At 35.1% G+C, this 21,761-nt stretch overlaps 1 protein-coding gene across 1 annotated transcript in view; it reads right to left on the bottom strand.

Annotated features, from left to right (window-relative positions):
* Positions 1–21,761, bottom strand: part of MEF2A (myocyte enhancer factor 2A) — a 165,434-nt gene that overhangs the window by 58,814 nt on the left and 84,859 nt on the right. The window contains 1 exon segment of the mRNA XM_043554788.1: positions 5,944–6,147. Within this exon segment, the coding sequence (XP_043410723.1) occupies positions 5,944–6,147 (204 nt within the window).

Genomic DNA, 21,761 nt, shown 5'->3' with positions numbered 1-21,761 from the left:
TGAAAACCAATAATTATATGATAAATAATAATATTCAAATACACAGTAAAAATAAAAAGAGTAAAACTGAAATTGCAGAGCTACGGTGACTGCAGTGTGAGGAGATGGTGCAGGACATGTGAGGAGAGGAGGGGGGCCATGAGGATTGCGTGCCTCACCCTGTGAATCACCATCCTGCTGCTTCAGGCTCTGTTAGGAATAAAAGAGCAGGGCAGGGGCCTGGAGGCGGAGGGAAGCTTTGTCTTGTCTTCAGATGTCTCATTATTTTTTCCCTTTCCCTGCCGCTCCACTGCAGCCCTGTAAAACATTAGGCAAGCCTCTTAAACACTCCCTGTCTGTTCCATTCCTGATCAGTAACATGGGGAGAAAAAACCCAATTGGCTCAAAAGGCTCTAAGAGAATATTGTAATACTGTCAGAAACCCTAAGCATAATCATGCCTCCAGTTCTAGAAGGTCCGCACTAGATGATCTCAGGAGACAAAAGTCATTTATCTTTCTATTTTGTTCAACTGAGGAACTGTGTAATGCATTGCTGCCCACACATCCCCACCAACCCCTAAATATGTTCAAAGACGCACGTATGTAAAACCATGTAGGACTGCAATGAAAGGTTAACTCATTAGAAATGTGTTCCCTGGTTTGCAATTCACACCAAAATCAGCGTATTATTTTGAACTATTTGGAAGGCCTTAAAAGTTACAGTTTGTGCTTGCTCACTGCTTGAAATCATTTCAGAGGATATTCTTGGGAATAAAAATATTTAAGAATTTTTACTGCCAAGAGACTGCCCGATAACTTGAAGCTTTTAGTCTCACTCCACTTCGGACAAGTTAACTCAAATTAATACAATATTGCCTAGGCCTCTCTCCAAAGTTTCCAATTCGGTAGGTGTGAAGCGGGGCACCAGAACTCAGATTTCTAACAAGTGCTGTGGTGATGCTGATACTGCAGGTCAGGGTACCACACCCTGAGAGCCACTGATTCTAAAAGTTGCCGTGCTCAACTTTTACTACCAGCTATTTTTATTTAATAATCGATAGATGCATCTTATGTTTTCTCTAAGATATTAATGACTTCTAAATTCCTTTGTAATCTGAAAGCAGGCAGGGATTATTAAAACTCAGAAAAAGCAGACTTTCTCATTCTTTAAGTCCAAATTATTGTCATCTTACTTCATTTATCACTGTGCCTCAAATTCCTCATCTGTGAAACGGGGACAATAAGAGAGCTCAATCAGATAAAATAAATAAAAGTCCTTGGAAGAGTACCAGGTTATATTAGCAACTTGATAAATGTCACCAATTAATCTTACTGCAATTAATTTCACTAATTTTCTATTTATTATCAAGGAAAACTCATTCACATTTGTTACATGTTGAACATTACTGATTTATATATAAAATTGTATCCATTTGTTGTGAAATGTTTCAGAGCTCTAATGAATTCAGTAAACTGGGAAGGCAAGGGAGGCTGTAATTTCAAAGACTGAGGTTCTAATCCCAGTTCTGCCACTAAATTGCTACATGACTCTGGGCAAGTCATTTAACGGAGTCTCAATTTCCACTTCCGAAAAAGTTTGCCTTGGATATAAGGAACAAATGAGATAATGCAAGTGGTATTTTTTTTCTTTTTAAGTACCACAGTATTCCCGACATGAGGAAAATACCTCTATCTGGGTGCAGTTTATAAGATATTAACTAGACAGATAAATGGCCATGGTCTCTTATATCCTTAAAATGACAGCACAATGATCTGAATCATCACACAAGCTATGCACTGAATATTCTCCAATACCACCAAATCATAACTATTTTTATAGATCACATGCTGGAATATTTAAGATTCCAAATATTTTTGTAAAGTGAGAGGAAAAAAATGGATACAAAAGTAATCTCAGGAATTTATTGTGTAGCAGCTGCTAAAATCCTCACTTCACAGCTTTAGCATAATTTTTATTCTGATGCAGAACCCTTCTATTGGTCCTAGGCTTTTGTTTAGTATAAACACAATGTGTGTATACACACACACACACACACACACACACACACACACACACACGTGTGTGTGTGTATGTGAATAATGGTAACTGGTGATTTTCATTAATAGTTTCTAATACTTTAAGATAAATCCAATGTTCTTATAAAACTGCATACAACAGTTGACAACTTTTTAAATCTTAATTTACTAAAAGAAAACATGGGGGTTATAACACTGTCTCTACATTTCAATTAAATTACTACTTTTTGTAGGCCCACAAAAGTGGGCCACATATAAGCATTTTGTTATCAATGCTTAATAGGAAAGATATAATGTAGATCTCTGATGACATTTGTACAGAATGTCTCCTACTGAAATATAGAAAACAAAGTAGTGAAACTCATTTTTTGTCAGGAATATACTCCTAAAAAGCAGTGTATAATAAGCATTTTCAAATAAGACCATTAATGCAGCAACAATACTCTCCATTTCAAAGAAATCCAATTATGAAGTTTCTTATAATGTTTATCTTTATGACAATCTCCTAATTTACTAACATCTAAGTTTCTGTTTTCATTTATTTAGCTTTCTCAATGTAAGAGATATGCATATTCTACAGGACACTGCAGACTTTAAAAGATCCAAATGCAATTTAAAATATGTAAATGCTGTTGATTTTTTTAAAAAGCTACATGGAAATTATTTTTTACCAACAATAATTGTTAAAATTGATTAAAATTAAAAAAAACTGGTTTTAAAATATAGATAATATGAAACAAGGGATACCAAAGATAGAGCACCATTCTATACAGAGGTTTCTGGTATCTGTGGTTAAAATAAAAAGGTAGACAGATGTGAGCACCATATCTTCCTTTATATCTTTATCATCACAATATTCAAATACCAACTACTTTTAATGTATTTATTCCATTGTGCTCCCAGAAAACATACTAGATCTAATTCCATAGGCATAATACCATGTGCATTCTTGCAGGTATGGTTTTTAGACATATGGGGGAAAATAAAATCCTACTGATCTTAAGGACTAACTTATATGCAACAGGAAATAGTAAATTCAGGTTAGAGGGCTTACAAAGGTTGTTCTCAAAGTCTTCAGTTAGTCTCACTATGGATCAAGTGCATTAGGAGACACTCTAATGTGGATCACTTATAGCTGTTTATGCCGCCATTTACTGCAGATGAAGCCACAGGAGACAGCTTTTTTACACATCTAGAACACCACACCAACTTGCTCAAAGTTTACAGATACAGATATAAAATCTTCAGTTGGTACAAGTTTATCTAAGTGGTTTACAAAACTATGGGTAGAAAGAACAGTCTTGAGCCTGAATTAGAAATGTCTAAATAATATCACTTTGCAGAGTCCATGGTACATAGGAGCCCCTCAAATATTTTTGTTAAATGAACAAATGCACAAAAGTGTCTTTCCAATTACAACTGTTTCAAAGGACCCTATATGAAAAAAAAAATACTTAAAATTGTATTCCATAAATATCCTTAAATGAGGTATTTGTAAGTGCCTGGCCCAAAGGAAACTATGGTTTATGTATTTGTCATTACTCTGGTCCTATAAACTTAGGTTGGTTCACAACAATCTTTGTAGCTACATTAGTATAAGCCATTACCACCACTGATAAAAGGAACTCAGATATGTACATACAGGATGTAGTTGCATTACCCTTCTATGTAGAAGAAAGAACATCTGGGGTAACCACCACTGTCTTATAATGAAGGTTAATTCAGTAAACTTAACATGCAAGGTAAATTAAGCCTTGTAATTTATCCTACCAACAAATTAATACCTTATAATAAGCCAATGTGTCTTCTAACCATTGCATTTATATTATTCCAAACTTCATAAAGAACTACTGGTAATATTCATGTTCACTTATACCTAAGAAATTCAATTAAAAAGAAAACATCAAAATCCCAATTGATAATTGACCTGCAAAAGTTTTCCTTCATACTGAAGTAAATTGTAATAGAGACTGCTAAAAAAATGTTTGGGATTTACTCTCTTACACTTTGCTGACCACAACAGAGGTGAAGACTGAGGTAGTCTGAAAGTTCTGTGAGGATTAAATCAGACTATATTCTTCATATTCTCTAAAGAAGTAAGCTTTAGGCTGTGCGGAGCACCCTCAACTTCCAGGGGCCAAGACCAACAACTGCTGCAATGAAAGAGCAGAGTAGTTAGGGTCAAGGGGATGGCTGCCTTCTACAATGAAACTAGCTTGAGTATCTATCTGTTGGCATCATAAAAGTCAACTCTGTTTCTTTGACTTAGGCAGTGGAGCTTTTGATAAGATATAGAGATTTTTAAAATAAGATTTTAAATCAAACACACCAGGGATAATCTCCATTTCAAGGAAATCCAGTTATGAAGTCTCTGATAAGATTACCCAAATAAGGATCCTCTAATTTATAAAATTACAATTCAAAATGCATTGATATATAACAGGGACAGTCTACTGACTTGTATTGCTAAAACCACAAATGCTAAATAATACAAAGTAACTTACAATTGATATAAACATAATTGGATTAAGGGGCTTGGCTAAGAGGTTATCATGTAGTTTAACTGAAATGATCAACAAGGGCAAAATCAAAAGCTTCATACACATTTCAGGGGATGTTCACAGCAGTGAACCATTTAAATAAAACTGTAGGTAACAAGCACAGAGATGAGTTGTAGCTGTAATTACATGATGCTTTTACTTCTCATTGCAATTAGTTAATTGCTAAAAAGTAACAGAAGTGCTTTTTTTAAAAAAAATTATAAGTAGCAGAATTTTTTTTTTCAGTAACAAACTAAATCAATTAAAAGGAATGGTTGTAGTAGAGAAATACGGTATAGGGAAATTTAGAATGCATTTAATCTGTGGAGGCAAATAAATTAGATTCCTACAAAATAAGGTATCTTTATCTTAACTCAAAATCTAGATTAGGACTTCCTTTCTTCTTTTATAGTTAGTTCTTCATTTATAGTTAGTTCTGCATCATTTCACATGGTTTCAGTATTTTCACCAAGGAAATCCCTAATTAACTGGGACAGTTTTCTAATATTACAAAAGCAAGCCAAAGTATGCATCTTTTTTAGTGGAGGGAAAGACTCCCTTTTGAATAAAAATGAAACAAAATCTCTAAATGTAACAAAAATGACAAAAGTACAAAGCTAATTTAGAGTGCCATTAGAAATATATATGGTAAGTTAACTTTTATAAAAAGATTTTGCAGTAGAAAAGAATAAAAGGGGAAAGTATACCGATTCTTTTTGAAGGGCTTGCTTTAAAACACTATTTCTGAATAAGATGGAAATAATCCCTGAATTTTTTTTGTTTGTTTTCATTTTAAGTAAGTCAGCAGAATTATAAGAGATACTGAAGGACAGCAGAAAAGATAAAAAAAAGAAAAGAAGATATCTTCCCCCACAACTAAAGCACTACTGACAAAACACAAATATTTACGTCATTTCTTCCACTTCATTAGTGTTTCAAGTTGTGGGTAGTCACTGACATAATGAAATGATTAAGACATATTAAAACTGTAACTTCATACTATTCCAAGTGATATAGTTCATAATATTAACTTTAAAACTCATACAAAATAAGTAATCATAGATAAAATGTTAGATTATACTGCTGTATATAGTACAACAGCCTAGCTTATTTTGTCTCAATAAATAGGATGTTTATAGCATAAGTGGGTCATTACATAGCAATAATTAGATCCTTCTAAGAAATGATTCAGAGGGAAAAAAAAATCTATGTATATATTATTATAGCAATAATTAGATCATTCCAAGAAATGATTCAGAGAAAAAAGTAAGTTACATATATAAACTGATTTATAATTTGGATGTGAAAAGCAATCTGACAGTTAAAGTTATTAAATGGAAGATTCAATTATAACTGCAATTCAGGCATACTAGAGATATGTGTTACCTCAACAATATCCGAGTTGGTTCTGCTTTCATGAGGTTCATTATATTCTGTATACTTGAGAAGAACTTTGTCCATATCAGTGCTGGCATACTGAAACAGTTTGTTAGAGCTGTTGAAAATGATGAGTGCTATTTCACAGTCACAGAGCACACTAAGTTCATAGGCTTTCTTCATTAATCCAAACTTTCTCTTTGTAAAAGTGACCTAGACCAAGAAAAAAAAGGTATATTTTTAGGAAAAGCATTAGCAGTACCTGAATACAGGCTACCTAAAGATGAGCCCTCTTTTAATACTGAGTCAGATTCCAAAGATGAAAAAGGTTCCTAGCTTCACACTCCACATGAGCCTCTACTCCCCCATGTACCACAAGACTACAGTCCTACATTTAACTTATATCTCCCGACAGAGCAGTCAGTTTCCTGAGGAGGTTTCCCTTTATCCTTCGCTGCCAGTCTGCTGCAGAAGGCAAAGAACCGGAGAAGGACACAGCTGATCACTGACCCCTTATCCAGTTTAAAATTCACAGCCTAGGGATGAACAAATTCCCCAAAGTCCTCAAATTCTTCTTTGAATATTTTTTCCAGTTTCTAACTGGAACCTGTCACCTTAAGTCCTCTCAAACAGAGACCAATTTTTGTTTGTTTTAAATATTATATCTACTATTTTCAAGAGCCTGAAAGGTACATCCTTTCTGCTCCCTACTCTTACAAGTTATTTTTCCTTCCTTCTCCTTCAAAAACTTCAGATGTTTTCAAGTTCACACCATGAAATTTATACCACCAAATAATTCTCCTTGTGATGGGCACCAAATGACCCCCTCATGCACTGATAACTATCACCTGATACTTTTCTTTCTAGCCCTACTCTTATCTCTGGTGATTTCAGTATCTGTGTAAAATATCACTGCAAAAACATCTCCCCAACTCCAAATGATCCACTTCCACATGTCAAGAACTCACTCCTACTGTTATACCTTTCACCAAAAATCACCTCCAAAATCTCAACTTCACGTATTCCATTTTGCCTCCTATCTAGCTCTTCTATTTCACATTACTTCTCCAGAAATTCTTTAACCTATATCCAGTCCTCCAATCCATTTTTACCTCACCACTTTGTTACTGTCTATTCTCATGTCCTTTCTTTCCTCTGGATTTCATGGTCCTCACTATTTTCACTCCTTTACAAACACACATACTTTACCCTTCTCTCATGAACATACTTGCCTGGCACAGCCCCAACCAGGAACTGACCCCCAATACATACACCAATTATCCCTGTATCTTTATCCAAGTAGCTGACAACTCCTGGGAACACACAGGCATGCACGCACGCGCGCGCGCGCGCGCGCACACACACACACACACACACACACACACACACACACACACCCCCTCTGGTGTTTCTGAACTGATGACCATAAATCTCAGCTAACACTCAACACTGCCAAACCATCATAACTTGGTTTGTTTCTCATTAGCCCATTCTCCAAGTCAACTATTTCCCACCTTCTCTGTCTCAAGTCCACTCTCTGCTCATAACTTTGCCTCAAACCACTTCCCATCATCATATCTATCAGTTTAAACACTTCACCTGTAGTTTTCCATTCACCCCTCTGCTGTTATTGCTGACTTTTCTGTTCCTATTCCTTTCCAGAAGTATCATTCTCTCCCATCAAGCTGTCCTTCCTCTCCACTAGATCAAAGACCAGAAGCACAGAAGCATGTTCTAGCATCTCCCTGGACTCCATACTGCCCCTCCAGTTGCCCCTCCTCTTTGATCTACTTCACAGTAAACATGTTTGAAAGAAATGTCTGTAGTTGTCATCTCCAACCGCTTACCTATTCTTTCCTCAACTACTGCAATCAGACTTCCATTCCCCAAATTCCACTAAGACTTGTCCATGTCATCATCAGCAACCTAATTAATGTGATTAGAGCCAATGGTCACTTTTTTCGTTCTTACCTTACCATATACCTCAGCAGCACTTTACACAGTTGACCATATTCACACTTTCTTCTCCAGGTGTTTTATGACACAACACTGTCTTGATTTTCCTCCTAATTCAGTGCTTCCTGTCAGCCTTTACAGCTATATCCTCTTCCTTCAATGAGAAGGAAGTGCCACACCTCTACTTACTGAAGTACCTTTAAGCTTTAGATTTGGGCTCCTTTCTCCTCTTTACCCTCACAGTCCTTGCCAGGTGATTGCATCCAGTTCCATGATTTTAAAAACAAATATGCTCTTTCCATATTCTTCTCCATTTCAGCACATGGCACCACCTCCCATTCACACAAAACCAAAAAAACACGTAAGAGTTATCCTTGGTCCTTCTTATTCCCATAATCTGCCCTATCCAATCCATCAGCAAATTGTGGCGACTCTACCTCTAAAACGTATCTCAAATCTATTCACTTCTATTCACACCACTATCAGCCTGGGCCAAGTTATATCACCTCTCATGTATATTACTGATATAATCATTACATTGAATTTTCTGCTTCATCTATTATACCCTACAATATATGTGCCACATACCTGCCCAAGTGGTGTTTTTGAAACATAAATCAAATTATATAAGTTCAGAGCTTTTCACTGCATTAAAAGTAATATCCAAACTCATTAAGTAAACAAAATAAATTATCTGGCCTCAAACTCTCTATCTAAAGTTATTTCCCTTCACTCTCCTTTACATCCGTTAAACTTCACTGATGTGTGGGGCGCCTGGGTGGCTCAGTTGGTTAGGCGTCTGACTTTGGCTCAGGTCATGATCTTGCAGTTTGTGGGTTCGAGTCCTGTGTTGGGCTCTGTGCTGACAGCTCAGAGCCTGGAGCCTGCTTTGGGTTCTGTGTCTCCCTCTCTCTCTGCCCCTCCCCCACTCTTTGTCTCACTCTGTCTCTCAAAAATAAATAAATATAATAAAAAACTAAAAAAAAAATTCACTGGTGTGTGTTTATGTACATATGTGCACACATGTGTCTTCCTTAACTACCAGCTACTTTCCTCCTTAGGAATTTTGTTATTTTCCCTATCTGTGGAACATACTTCACACTGCATGTTCCTAATGGTTCCTTTCCTAACCTTTTGAAAATAAATATTATTTAATCTTTAAAAAACTCATTATAATATAAATGCACAAACACATATATTAACTTTATATAAATGCATATATATGGAATGTAACATTTTATGCTTGCCTCCCTACTTTCTCTTGCACCAACATCATCCCCTTAACCAATGTTCCTGATTTAGTGTTTTTCATTCTACATTTTTGTACAAGATTGCATAACCATATTCACATGTACATGTATACACACAGAAGTGATTTTTGTCAGCCATTTTATAAAACTGGGACTCTACCAATACTCTCTATTTCACTCATTCAACCACATCTTGTAGATATGCCTCTAAGTCAAATGGTATACTAAGGTATTCTTTTAAATAACTTCACAATTGTTTCATATAAATGTTACAATTGTTTTGCTAGTATGAAAGATATAAAATAAAAATCTCATTTCTTTAACATGCATTTTCCTAATTAGTAGTGATTAGACATCTTTTTCTTGTATTTGTTGTTATTTGAGATTTGCTTTCTCTAAACTGCTTATCTTTTAATCATTTTTGTATTGTGATGTGCTTTTTACTTATCTAAGTAAAAGCTCCTTGTACAGATATATTAACTAGGTTTTACAAATACTTTCCCAAATTTCTCATTTACATATTAACTTTGTTTACACAATATCTGTCATTAAAAAGTTTAAAATTTTTATTACTGATTGCAATACTGTGTCTCAGAATCCTGGCATTGTATTATATCACTATAGGAATATAATGAATATAAGAATACCATTATTAAAGTTCACTATTTTAAAATACTGAACTTTAAATCATTTATGTCTTGAAATGTACCTAGATGTACTTGCTGCATTAAAACTCTGAATTTACCAAAGTTTAGTCAGAAATGTTTTTCCAGGGGCACCTGGGCGGGTCAGTCAGTTAAGCGTCTGGTTTCGACTCAAGTCTTGATCTCACGGTTTGTGAGTTCAAACCCCACACCAGACTCACTGCTGTCAGCACTGAGCCCGCTTCAGATCCTCTGTCCCTCTTTCTCTGCCCCTCTCCTGCTTGCATGCTCTCAAAAATCAATAAAAAAAAAACACTGAAAAAAATTTTTTCCATACTTCCAGTACTGAAGAAGAGGAAGAAAATGACAATCAGCAAAGCAAAAGCATTTATTCCAAGAATAATCCTTACTCTAGTCAAAGACTTTCAAATTAAGTGAGCTATGAACAAATCAGCAGTAAGACTGAGACAAGTAATGCTGCTTCAGAATATCCATTAAGCATGATGGAAGAAAACTCCATAGTTCACTATCAGTAAGTAAAGGATGCCAGTCCCTGTTTTCCTTTCCAAAAATACTTACTCAAAAACATTTCTTCTAAGTTATCAAAGAGCTCAAGATGAAGAAAGGAGTTGGTGGAGGACAATTTATAATAATCTCTTCTCTATTCCTCCAACTTACTCCAAGCCAAAAAGAGCTTTTTCAGCAACAGAAAAATGTGCATAAGAACACACTTCTACTTCAGTGACACCAAAGACATAACGTTGAAAACTATAGTATCAATATTTCACTTTCAAGTTTTATGAATAAAATCTTTTTTCATCTTATCTATAGCACTTAGCCGATTTTTTAAACACTGGTTTATTGCTAACAACTTATATGAGAATATAAAATTAACTTTATATTCTTATAAACTCTATCATCCCTTTAACTTATTGTTTTTAAGTAATTTCAAACTTACAGAAAATTTTCAATAAGTAGTACAAAATTTTCCATATATCTTCAACCAAACTCCCCAACTGTTAACATTTTACCATGTTTTCCTTCCCTAAATAAATACCTGTACACAATTTTTTTCCTGAATTCTTTGAAATAAGACAGAGGTTATATATAAGGTCCCTTTGCCCCTAATTTTTTTTTCAATTGACGAAACATCATTTATTGAAAAGACATTCCTTTTTCCCCATTGAATTATCTTGACACTTTTGCCATAACCTAAATGCCAAAATCTGTGTAGGTCTATTTCCCAACTCTCTATTTTGTTCAATTGGTTGATATATCTGTCTTTTAGCCAATAGAAAATTGTCTTGACTATGGTGGCTTTAGATTTAGTCTTAAAGTTTTATATATTTTTTCAACATAATACTTAATTTTATTTTTTTTATTTACATCCAAATTAGTATATAGTGAAGCAATGATTTCAGTAGATTCCTTAGTGCCCCTTACCCATTTAGCCCATCCTCCCTCCCAACAACCCCTCCAGCAACCCTCAGTTTGTTCTCCATATTTATGAGTCTCTTCTGTTTTGTCCCCCTCCCTGTTTTTATATTATTTTTGTTTCCCTTCCCTTATGTTCATCTGTTTTGCCTCTTAAAGTCCTCATATGAGTGAAGTCATATGGTATTTGTCTTTCTCTGACGAATTTCACTTAACATAATACCCTCCAGTTCCATCCACGGAGTTGCAAATGGCAAGATTTCATTCTTTTTGATTGCCGAGTAATACTCCATTATATATATACATCACATCTTCTTTATCCATTCATCCATCGATGGACATTTGGGTTCTTTCCATACTTTGGCTATTGTTGATAGTGCTGCTATAAACATTGGGGTACATGTGTCCCTTCACAACAGCACACCTGTACCCCCTGGATAAATACCTAGTAATGCAATTGCTGGTCGTAGGGTAGTTCTATTTTTAATTTTTTGAGGAACCTCCATATTGTTTTCCAGAGTGGCTGCACCAGCTTGCATTCCCAGCCCTCAAATACTTTCTTAAAAACAAGGACAAACACAATTACCAAAATCAGAAAACAAGGATATAGCACTATTATCTAATTTACAAACTTTATTCAAGTTTCACAATTATCTCACTAATTTCTTTTATAGGGGAAAAAAGACTTTGGTTTTTTCCCTAGCTCCGGGATCCAATTCAGGATTCGATGTTGTATTCAACTGCACCCTGTTTAATCTGAAATACTTCCTTAGTCTGTCTTTCAGGACCTTGGCACTTTCTCTCAATTTGACTTTGATGTTTCTTTTTGATTGTTTAGACTGCATTCTAACAGCTTAGAAGTGATATTCTCTCCACAATATGTCACATGAAAATGCACATGAAATCCATTTGCCCCCTAACTGGAATTGTTAACTTGGTTAAAACAGTGTCTGCCACATTTTTTCCTTTGCAAAGTTACTATTTTCCCCCTTGTAAGTAATAAGTATCTTATGAAAATTGCCATGTAAATATCCTGTTCACTTAACAAACTTTAATAAACTGATCGTAGCACCCACTCAAGATTCTTGCCTAAAAAAAGTATTACTATGCTGGTTGTCAAATGGGGATTTTCTCATTTCATAATACATTGTACCTACACTTACTACCAGTTGCATTTTATTGTAAGACAGTTTGCTTTTCCTCCATTTATGCATTCATTCATTCATGTCAGTATCAACTCATAGGTTATTTTATTCTATGAGTTATAATCAATTAGTATCTTCATTTCTTTTGATGTTTAAATGGTCTTTGATTTTACCAGCAAGAGATCCACTATGCTGGTTCCTATGGTATTCTTTCTCTTCCTCAGGAACTGCAATTATATTAAGTTGGACCTCTCTTACCAATCCCCCTTTACAATCACCTTCTCTATAACCCCTTGAACATACTTATTTCCATTCACTTAGTCGTTTTCCTGCTTTCCTTCAGTGATCTTACTAAGGTTTCATTACAATCTATTCTTCTATGGTCACTGTGTAATTTAGTCTTTGCTTTGATATATTATCTTTCCTTTTCTTTCTGGAGTTCAATCACTTTGTTTCATCTATGTCTTTAAAAAATCCATTTCTATTCTTCCTATATGAAAATTTTGAGTGATTAAAACAATTTTTTTTAACATTTATTCATTTTTGAGAGACAGTGTGCAAGTTGGGGAGGGGCAGAGAGAGAGGCAAACACAGAATCCGAAGCAGACTCCAGGCTCTGAGCTGTCAGCACACAGGGCTCAAACTCACAGACCAGACCACAAGATCATGACCTGAGCCGAAGTCCGATGCTTAACTGACTGAGCCACCCAGGAGCCCCAGGAATGATGATTTTTTTAATGTCACATTCCTAAATACTTATTTACAGAAAATTGTTTCAGCTTGGGAGTTATCATATAACAAGTTTCTTCCACTTTTCCATTGTTTGGGGGCAACAAATTCATCACCTGAACAGCTGTAAATTGTCATTTTGTCATCTTCTTTGTAACAGTTTGTATAGGTAGAACTGCTGACATCACGGAATTGCAATGGAAAGGGCTGGCAGTGGGAGGGTGGATTAATTAGCCTTCACTCAAGAGCACCTCTTCTTTTAATGGAGTACAGTATGGTCTCTTTAATGGAAGGCTTTTGAGGGGTATCAGCAGTAGGGAGAGGAATTTTCTATTATTCAATATATACTTTCTGTATCTTCTTTTATTTGATGGATTCCTACTTCCCTTCTTTTCCATCTAACAAGCATTTTTCAAAGATTACCTCTGCCTTGTTTTATACCTTCTTCTCCCTCAAACAGTTACCTTTCCAAGACCACTCTTCCTTGAATGGAATAAATTTTAAACCCTTTACCTCCGGTCTGTTTTATGTACAAGTAGTATTTTTCAGAATTTTGTACTTAGGGTAGACTTTTCCTTTTTTGGTAATGATTTCAAATCAACTTTAGACAGTCATAAAGTCTCTTCTCTTTTCCACATAGTTTTTTCTAAAGTATGCTTGCTTCCATCAAAGACTTGCAGAACTTGAAGAAAACAGCATATTGTTACTTGGTAATATTTTCCAACTTCAAGTTAAAATGAATTTGGACATTCTTTGCTTTCTAGTTATGCCAAGGCTATATATAGGTTTTGTATAATTTGAATTGTTTTTTACGCTTTTCTGTATTGATTTTTTTGGAAATTATGTTGGAAGAATCAAGATTTATGCAGCCCCCATGACCTTGATTACTAAGAATTCCTCCCAAAATTTCGAATCTTTGTTTTCATTACTTGTTTTGTCGTGGTTTCTGGAGTTCTCTGATCCTTTCTCATCTTGTCATTTTTGGTCTCTTTTTTGCACTTAAAGAGTCCCCTTTAATATTTCTTGCAGCGCTGGTTTAGTGGTTACAAACTCCTTTAGTTTGTGTTTGTCTGGGAACCTATCTCTCCTTCTATTCTGAATGACAGCCTTCTTGGATAGAGTATTCTTGGCTGAAGATTTTTCCCATTCAGCACTTTGAATATATCATGAAACAGATTTATAAATTTCTGTACATGAAACATGTTAGATATTTAATTTTATTTTAAGCATTATCAAATTTAAAGAATCCTCTTTCAAAAATATTTACTTGGAGAGAGAGCATGCGTGAGTGGAGGAGGGGCAGAGTGGGGGGTGGAGAGAGAATCCGAAGCAGGTTCTGTGCTGTGCCATGTATCTTCTTTATCCATTCATTAGTCGGTGGACACCTGGGTTGCTTCCTTATCTTGGCTATTAATGCTGTAATAAACACAGGGGTACATATAGTTTTGTAAATTAGTGATTTTGCTTTCTTTGGGTACATACCCAGTAGTGTTATTCTTGGATCACAGGGTAGTTCTATTTTTAATTTTCTGAGCAGCCTCTACACTGTTTTCCACAGTGCCTGTACCAATTTGCATTCCCACCAACAGTGCACAAGGGTTCCTTTTTCTCCATATACTCATTATCACTTTTTTCTGATCTTTTTGATTCTAGCCATTCTAACAGGTGATCTCTCATGTGGTTTTGATTTGTATTACCCTGATAATCAGTGATGTTGAGTATCTTTCCATGTGTCTGTTGGCCATCTCTAAGTCTTCCTTGGGAAAATGTCTATTCAGGACCTCTGCCCATTTTTAAATCAGATTGATTGTTGTTTTAAGTACTGATTTGTATAAGTTCTTTATGTATTTTGGATATGAACCCCTCACTGGATATATCATTTGCAAATATCTTCTCCCATTCAGTAGGTTACCTTGTCATTTTGTTGATGGTTTCCTTTGCTGTGCAAAAGCTTTATATTTTGACACAGTCTCAATAGTTTATTTTTACTTTTGTTTCCCTTGCCCTAGGAAACACCTACAAATCTGTCTATAATTGATTTCAAAGAAATCACTGTCTATGTTTTCTTTTAGGAGTTTTATGGTTTTGAGTCTCACATTTAGATCTTTAATCCATTTTGAATTTAATTTTGTGTATGGTTTAAGAAAGTGGGCCACTTTCATTCTTTTGCATGTAGCTGTTTTCCCAGCACCATCTGTTGAAGAGACTGTCTTCTCCCCATTGTATATTCTTGCCTCTTCTGTTGTAGATTAACTGACCATATTAAGTGTGAGTTTTCTTCTGGGCTCTCTATTCTGTGCCATTGATCTATGTGTTTGTTTTAGTGCCAATACCACACTGTTTTTTATTACTACACTTTTGTAGTATATCTTGAAATCTGGGACTGTGATATCTCCAGCTTTGTTCTTTTTCAAGATTGTTTTGACTATCTGGAGTCTTTTGTGGTTCCATACAAATTTTAAGATTATTTGTTCTGGTTCTATGAAAAATGTTATTTAGAAAGGAATTACATTAAATCTCTAGACTGCTTTGGGTAGTATGGACATTTTTAACAATTTTTGTTCTTCAAATCGATGAACATAAAATATCTTTATATTTATGTCATCTTCAATTTCCTTCATCAATGTATTATGGTTTTCAGAGTACAGGTCTTTCACCCCCTTGGGTAAGTTTATTGCTAGGTACTTTATTATTTTTAGTGCCATTTTAAGTGGGATTGTTTTTCTTAATTTCTCTTTCTGCTACTTCAGTATTTGTATATACAAATATAACAGATTTCTGTATATTAATCTTATACCCTGTGACCTGACTGAATTCATTTATCAGATCTAGTAAGTTTTCAGTGGAGCCTTTAACGTTCTCTACATATAGTATACCATATCATCTACAAATAGGGACAGCTTTACTTCTTCCTTACCAATTTAGATGACTTTTATTTCTTTTCCTTGTCTGATTGCTGTGGCTAAGACTTCCAGTTCTAAGTTGAATAGAAGTGGTGAGAATGGAAGAGTGGACATTCTTGTCTTGTTCCTGATCTTAGAGGAAAAGCGCTCAGTTTATCATCACTGAGTATGAGGTTAGGTATGGGTTTTTCATATACTGTCTTTATTATGTTGAGGTATGTTCCCTCTAGGCCTACTTTGTTGCAAGTTTTTATCATGAATGGATGTTGCACTTTGTCAAATCCCTTTTCTTCATCTACTGAGATAATCATATGGTTTTTACCTTTCTCTTGGTAATATAAGATATCACATTAATTGATTTGTGAATATGACCCATTGGAACCACTCTTGCAACCTGGAATATATCCCACTTGATCATGGTAAATGATTTCTTTTTAATGTATTGTTGAATTTTGTTTGCTAAGATTTTGTTCAGGATTTTTGCACCTGTGTTCATCAGAGATACTGGTCTGTTGTTTGCTTTTTTTTGTATTGTCTTTATTTGGTTTTGGTATCAGGGTAATGCTGGCTTCATAGCATGAATTTAGAAGTTTTACTTCCTCTTCTATTTTTGAAATGATTTGAAGAGAATAAGTATTAACTCTACATGTTTGGTAGAATTCACCTGTGAAGCCATCTGGTCCTAGACTTTTGTTTGTTGGGAGTTTTTGATTACTGGTTTAATTTCATTGCTAGTAATCAATCTATTTCTTCCTGTATTAGCTTGGTACATTATATGTTTCTAGGAATTTAACCATTTCTTCTGGGTTGTCCAATTTGTTGGCATATAAGTCTTCATAAATTATCTTATAATCTTTTGTTTTCTGAAGTGCCAGTTTATTTCTCCTCCTTCATTTCTCATTTATTTGAGTCTTCTTTTTCTTCTTGATGAGTCTGACTAAAGGTTATCAATTCTGTTGATCTTTTCAAACAACCAGCTCCTGATTTCTTTAATCTTTTCTATTATATTTTTAGTCTTTATTTCTGCTCTAATCCTTATTATTTCCTTCCTTCTACTGGCTTTGAGGTTTTTTTTGTTGTTGTTGTTTGTTTGTTTGCTTGTTTCCCCCTAGATCCTCTAGGGGCAAGGGTGTGTTGTTTGAGATTTTTCTTGCTTCTTCCTTTATTGCTACAAACTCCCCTCTTAGAACAGCTTTTGCTTCATCCCAAAGATTTTGGATCATTGTGCTTTCATTTTCATTTATCTCCATGTATTTTTTTTTTATTTTCTCTTAGAAATCTTTGTTGACCTACTCATTGTTTAGTAGCACGTTATTTAGTCTCTGTGTTATTCGTGTGAACAAACTGAATAAACTGAAAATCAACAACTCTTCTTAGATCCCTCAGAGAATTGGGGTCACAGAGCAACTTGTGCCCCCCAAATTGGAGACAGACAGGCAGACACTGAAAGTCATAAACTGCCAGAGCCACACAAGAAACCTTCACAAAAACCAGTACCAAGGTAGGAAAACGTGAACTATAATTGATGTATTGCTGGAGGCTCAGTGTAGACAAACATAAAAGTTAAAAAATCCAGGCAGGGATGGGGTGGGTGCCTCAGTCAGTTAAGCATCCAACTTTGGCTCAGGTCATGATCTCACAGTTCATGAGTTCGAGCCCCACATCAGGCTCTGTGCTGACAGCTCTGAGCCTCGAGCCTGCTTCGGATTCTGTGTCTCCCTCTCTCTCTGCCCCTCCCTTGCTCGCACGGTTTCTCTTTCTCAAAAATAAATAAACATTAAAAAAATTTTTTTAAAAACGAAAAAACTCCAGGTGGGGTCTAGGCTTGGGGGGCATGCATACACTTTTGTGGATTTTACACTTATTAGGTTCTCACAGTAAAGATCAGAGAAAAATCCCCTTGTGCTTCCAGCAGGGAGTGGAAAAAGTAGCCATTTTGAAATATGCCAGAACATTCTATTCTTCAGAGGCCTCCCTTCAAGACAAAATATTTTATCAGAGCCTAACTTACAAGGGTATTATCAGAGTCCAACTGACCTGGGGGAAAAAGAAATATCCAACTCCAATTCTCTCTAGCCTTTAATGTGAGCAAAGGGAAATAGTCAATCCATTCTATCCCACCTAAAGATGGGGTGCAGGGACTGAGAAACACTTATAAAGTTCAGAGTCCACAGGCACAGGTTCACTAGAAGACTGACCTAATCGTAAGACTACAGAACACTTCCCCTCTCCCCATATCTCACTACATTACTAAAGGCCTTTTTACTATAATTCCTTTTACCCAGTACATAATGTCTAGCTTCAACAAAAGATTACAAGGCATACTAAATGGCAAAAAAATAGTCTGAAGAGACAGGGCAAACATCAGAAGCATTCAGATATAGCAAGAATATTGGGATTATCAGACCAGCAATACAAAATAACTATGATCAACAGGCCAAGGAAAGTACTCTAATGGAAAAAGTAGACATTATGCAAGAATGTGTGGGTAATGTAACTAGAAAGATGGAAATTCTGAAAAACATTTTTTTTTTACATGATGATGACAAAAAACACTAACAGAAATGAAGAATATCTTCAATGGGTTCATTAGCAGGCTGGAAATTGATTAAAGAAAGTATCTCTAAGTTTGCAGATAAGTCTACAGAAACTTCCAAAAGTGAAAATCAAACAAACCAAAGGCTAAAAAAAAAAAAAAAAAAAAAGAACAGGATATCTAAAGAACTATGGCACAACTAAAATATATATGTGTAACGTGAATACCAGAAGGGGTAGAAAGAGAAAGAAAGCAATATCTGAAGCAATAACATCCAAGAATTTCCCCCAAATTAATGTCACACAGCAAACCACAGATCCAGGAAGAAATGCCACACAGCCCCCAAAACAACCTACATAAACCCCCCAAAACTACATGTAGGTATATTATATATAAACTACAGAAAATCATAAATAAATAGTCTTGAAAGAAGCCAGAGGAAAAAAACACCTTACCTACAGAAGCACAAATATAAGAATTACATCCAATTTCTCCTCAGAAACAATGTAAGGGATAAGACAATGAAGTGATATATACTGTGGTAAGGGGAAAAAAACCCCACCAACCCCAAATTCTGTATCTTGAGAAATTATACTTTAAAAGAAATAAAGACTTTCTCAGACCAAAAAAAAAAAAAAAAATTTTTGAAGGAACTCACTGTCTGTAGCTCTGCCTTACATGAAATGTTAAAAGAAATTCTTCAAAGAGAAGGAGTACCCTATAATCAGAAATGTCAATCTACATAAAGAATATCAAAGAAGGAATAAGGGAAGATAAATTAAAAACTTTTACTTTTTGTTATTCTTAATTGACCTAACATAAGTTTGTTCAAAATAATAGCAACAACGTATTAGATGATTATTGTGGAATGAATTATAGCAATGACATAAGGAATGGAAAGGAGGAATTAGGAATACTTGTTATTATAAGGTCACTGTACTACCCACATGTGAAGCTGTATCTGTGAAGTGTTAACCTGAAGTAGATTTGGATTAGTTGCAAATTTATATTGCAAACTCTAGGGCAACTACAAAAAAAAAAAAAGAAAAAGAAGGAAAGAAAAGTATAACTGATTTGCTAAGTTCAAAGAAAGCAAAATGGAAGCTTATAAAATACTTAATTAAAACCACAAAGGGGCGCCTGGGTGGCTCAGTTGGTTAAGTGTCCACCTCTTGGTTTCAGCTTAGGTCATAACCTCATGTGAGACTGAGCCCTGAGTCAGGCCTCTCTGTACTGGGCATGGAGCCTACTTAAGGTTCTCTTTCTCCCTCTCCCTCTCTGCCCTCCCCTATTCGCTCATGCTCTCTCTCTCTCAAAAAAAAACAAACAAAAGAAAAAACCAAAAAACAAACAAACAAAAAACAAACGAAAAAAAACCCCAAAACACAAAAAGCAAAGAGTGTAAACAAAATAGGAACAAAGAGCAAAGTCAACTAGTAGAACACATATGTGGTAGTTATTAATCCAACTACATCAACAATCACTTTAAAAGTCAATGGTCTAAATACACCAGCTAAAAAACAGATTGTCAATGTATCAAAAACAGTAATTACATGCTGTCTACAAAAAAACCCACTTTCAATAAAAGACATATATAGATTAAAAATAAAGGAAGATATACTTTGCTAGTACCAATCAAAACTAACAGCTACATTAATTTCCATCAGAGCAGATCTCAGAACAAGGGAAATTATCAAAAATAAATAAAGGCTAACCAATGATAAAGGAGTCAATTCTCCAGAAAACAAAACAATCCTTAAAGCATACAATCCTAACAACAAAGCATCAGGATATATGAGGCAAAATGATAAAACTTCAAGGAAATATAAATTTAGTATCATAGGAGGAAACTTCAACACATCACTATCAGAAATGTTGGATATCAGTTCCAACAGACAGAAAATCAGTAAGGACATAACTGAACTCAACAGCATCATCAATCAATTGAATATAATGGACATCAACTTCATCCAATAACAATATAATTACTCTCAAACTCACATGGAATATTCACTAAGATAGACCGCATTGTGGGCCATAAAACACCTTAACAAAGTTACAAGAATAGAAATCACACGTTATATATTCTCAGATGACAATGAAATAACAAATCAGTAACTAAAAGCTGGCTGGAAAATCCCCAAATACTTACAGATTAAGCAGCGTAATTTTAAATAACACATAGGTCAAAGAAGAAATCTCAAGAGAAATTAAAAGCTATTTTGAAGTAAATGAAAATGAAAATACAACTTAAGTTTTGGGATGCAGTGAAAGCAGTGCTTAGAGGGAAATTCTTAGTATTAGATCCATAAACTATGAAAGAAGAAAGATCTAAAATCAATAATGTAAGCTACCACCTTAAGAAATTAGAAAAGCGAGTAAATTAAATCCAAAGAAAGCAAAAGAAATAATAAAAATTGGAGCAGAAATCAATTAAAACTTGAAAATAAATCAAGAGGGGAAAAAAAATCAACAAAATCTCACCATGATTCTTTGGCAGAGGGGTGGGGGAGAAATCAATAGAATTGATAAGCCTCTAGTCAGGCTAAGCTGGATTCACTGGTGAATTCTACTAAACATTTAAGGAATCATACCAATACTTTACAATCTCTTCCAGAAGACAGAAGCAGAGGGAACACTTCCTAACCTATTCTATGAAGCCAAGACTACTCTAATACCAAAACAGACAGACATTACAAGAAAATAAAACTACAGGCCAACAGCTCTTATGAACCACAGATGTAAAAACACTCCACAAAATATTAACAAATAGAATGTAACTATATATCACATCCATGTGGGATTTAGCCCAGGTATACATGGCTGGTTCAACATTTAAAAACAACCCAATTTAGGGGTGCCTGGATGGCTCAGTTGGTTAAGCAGCCAACTTTAGCTCACGTCATGATCTTGCTGTTCTGGAGTTCAAGCCCCTGTCGGGTTCTGTGCTGACAGCTCAGAGCCTGAGCCTGCTTCATATTCTGTGTCTTCCTCTTTCTCTGCCCCTCCCCCACTTGTGCTCTGTCTCTGTCTCTCAAAACTGAATAAACGTTCAAAAAAAAATTTTTTTTAAATAACCCAATTTAAAAATGAGCAAAAGACATGAATAGATACCTAAATGAAAAGGATCATACAGATGGTATAAAAGCATATGAAAAGATGCTCAATATCACATGGCATTAAGGAACTGCAAATTTAACAATGAGATACTACAACATGCCTTACTAAAA

The sequence above is a fragment of the Prionailurus bengalensis genome, chromosome B3, assembly GCF_016509475.1.
Source record: "Prionailurus bengalensis isolate Pbe53 chromosome B3, Fcat_Pben_1.1_paternal_pri, whole genome shotgun sequence".
Lineage (NCBI taxonomy): Eukaryota > Metazoa > Chordata > Mammalia > Carnivora > Felidae > Prionailurus > Prionailurus bengalensis.
Note: the sequence above shows the minus strand (reverse complement) of the source record. Positions and strands in the feature narration are given on the sequence as shown.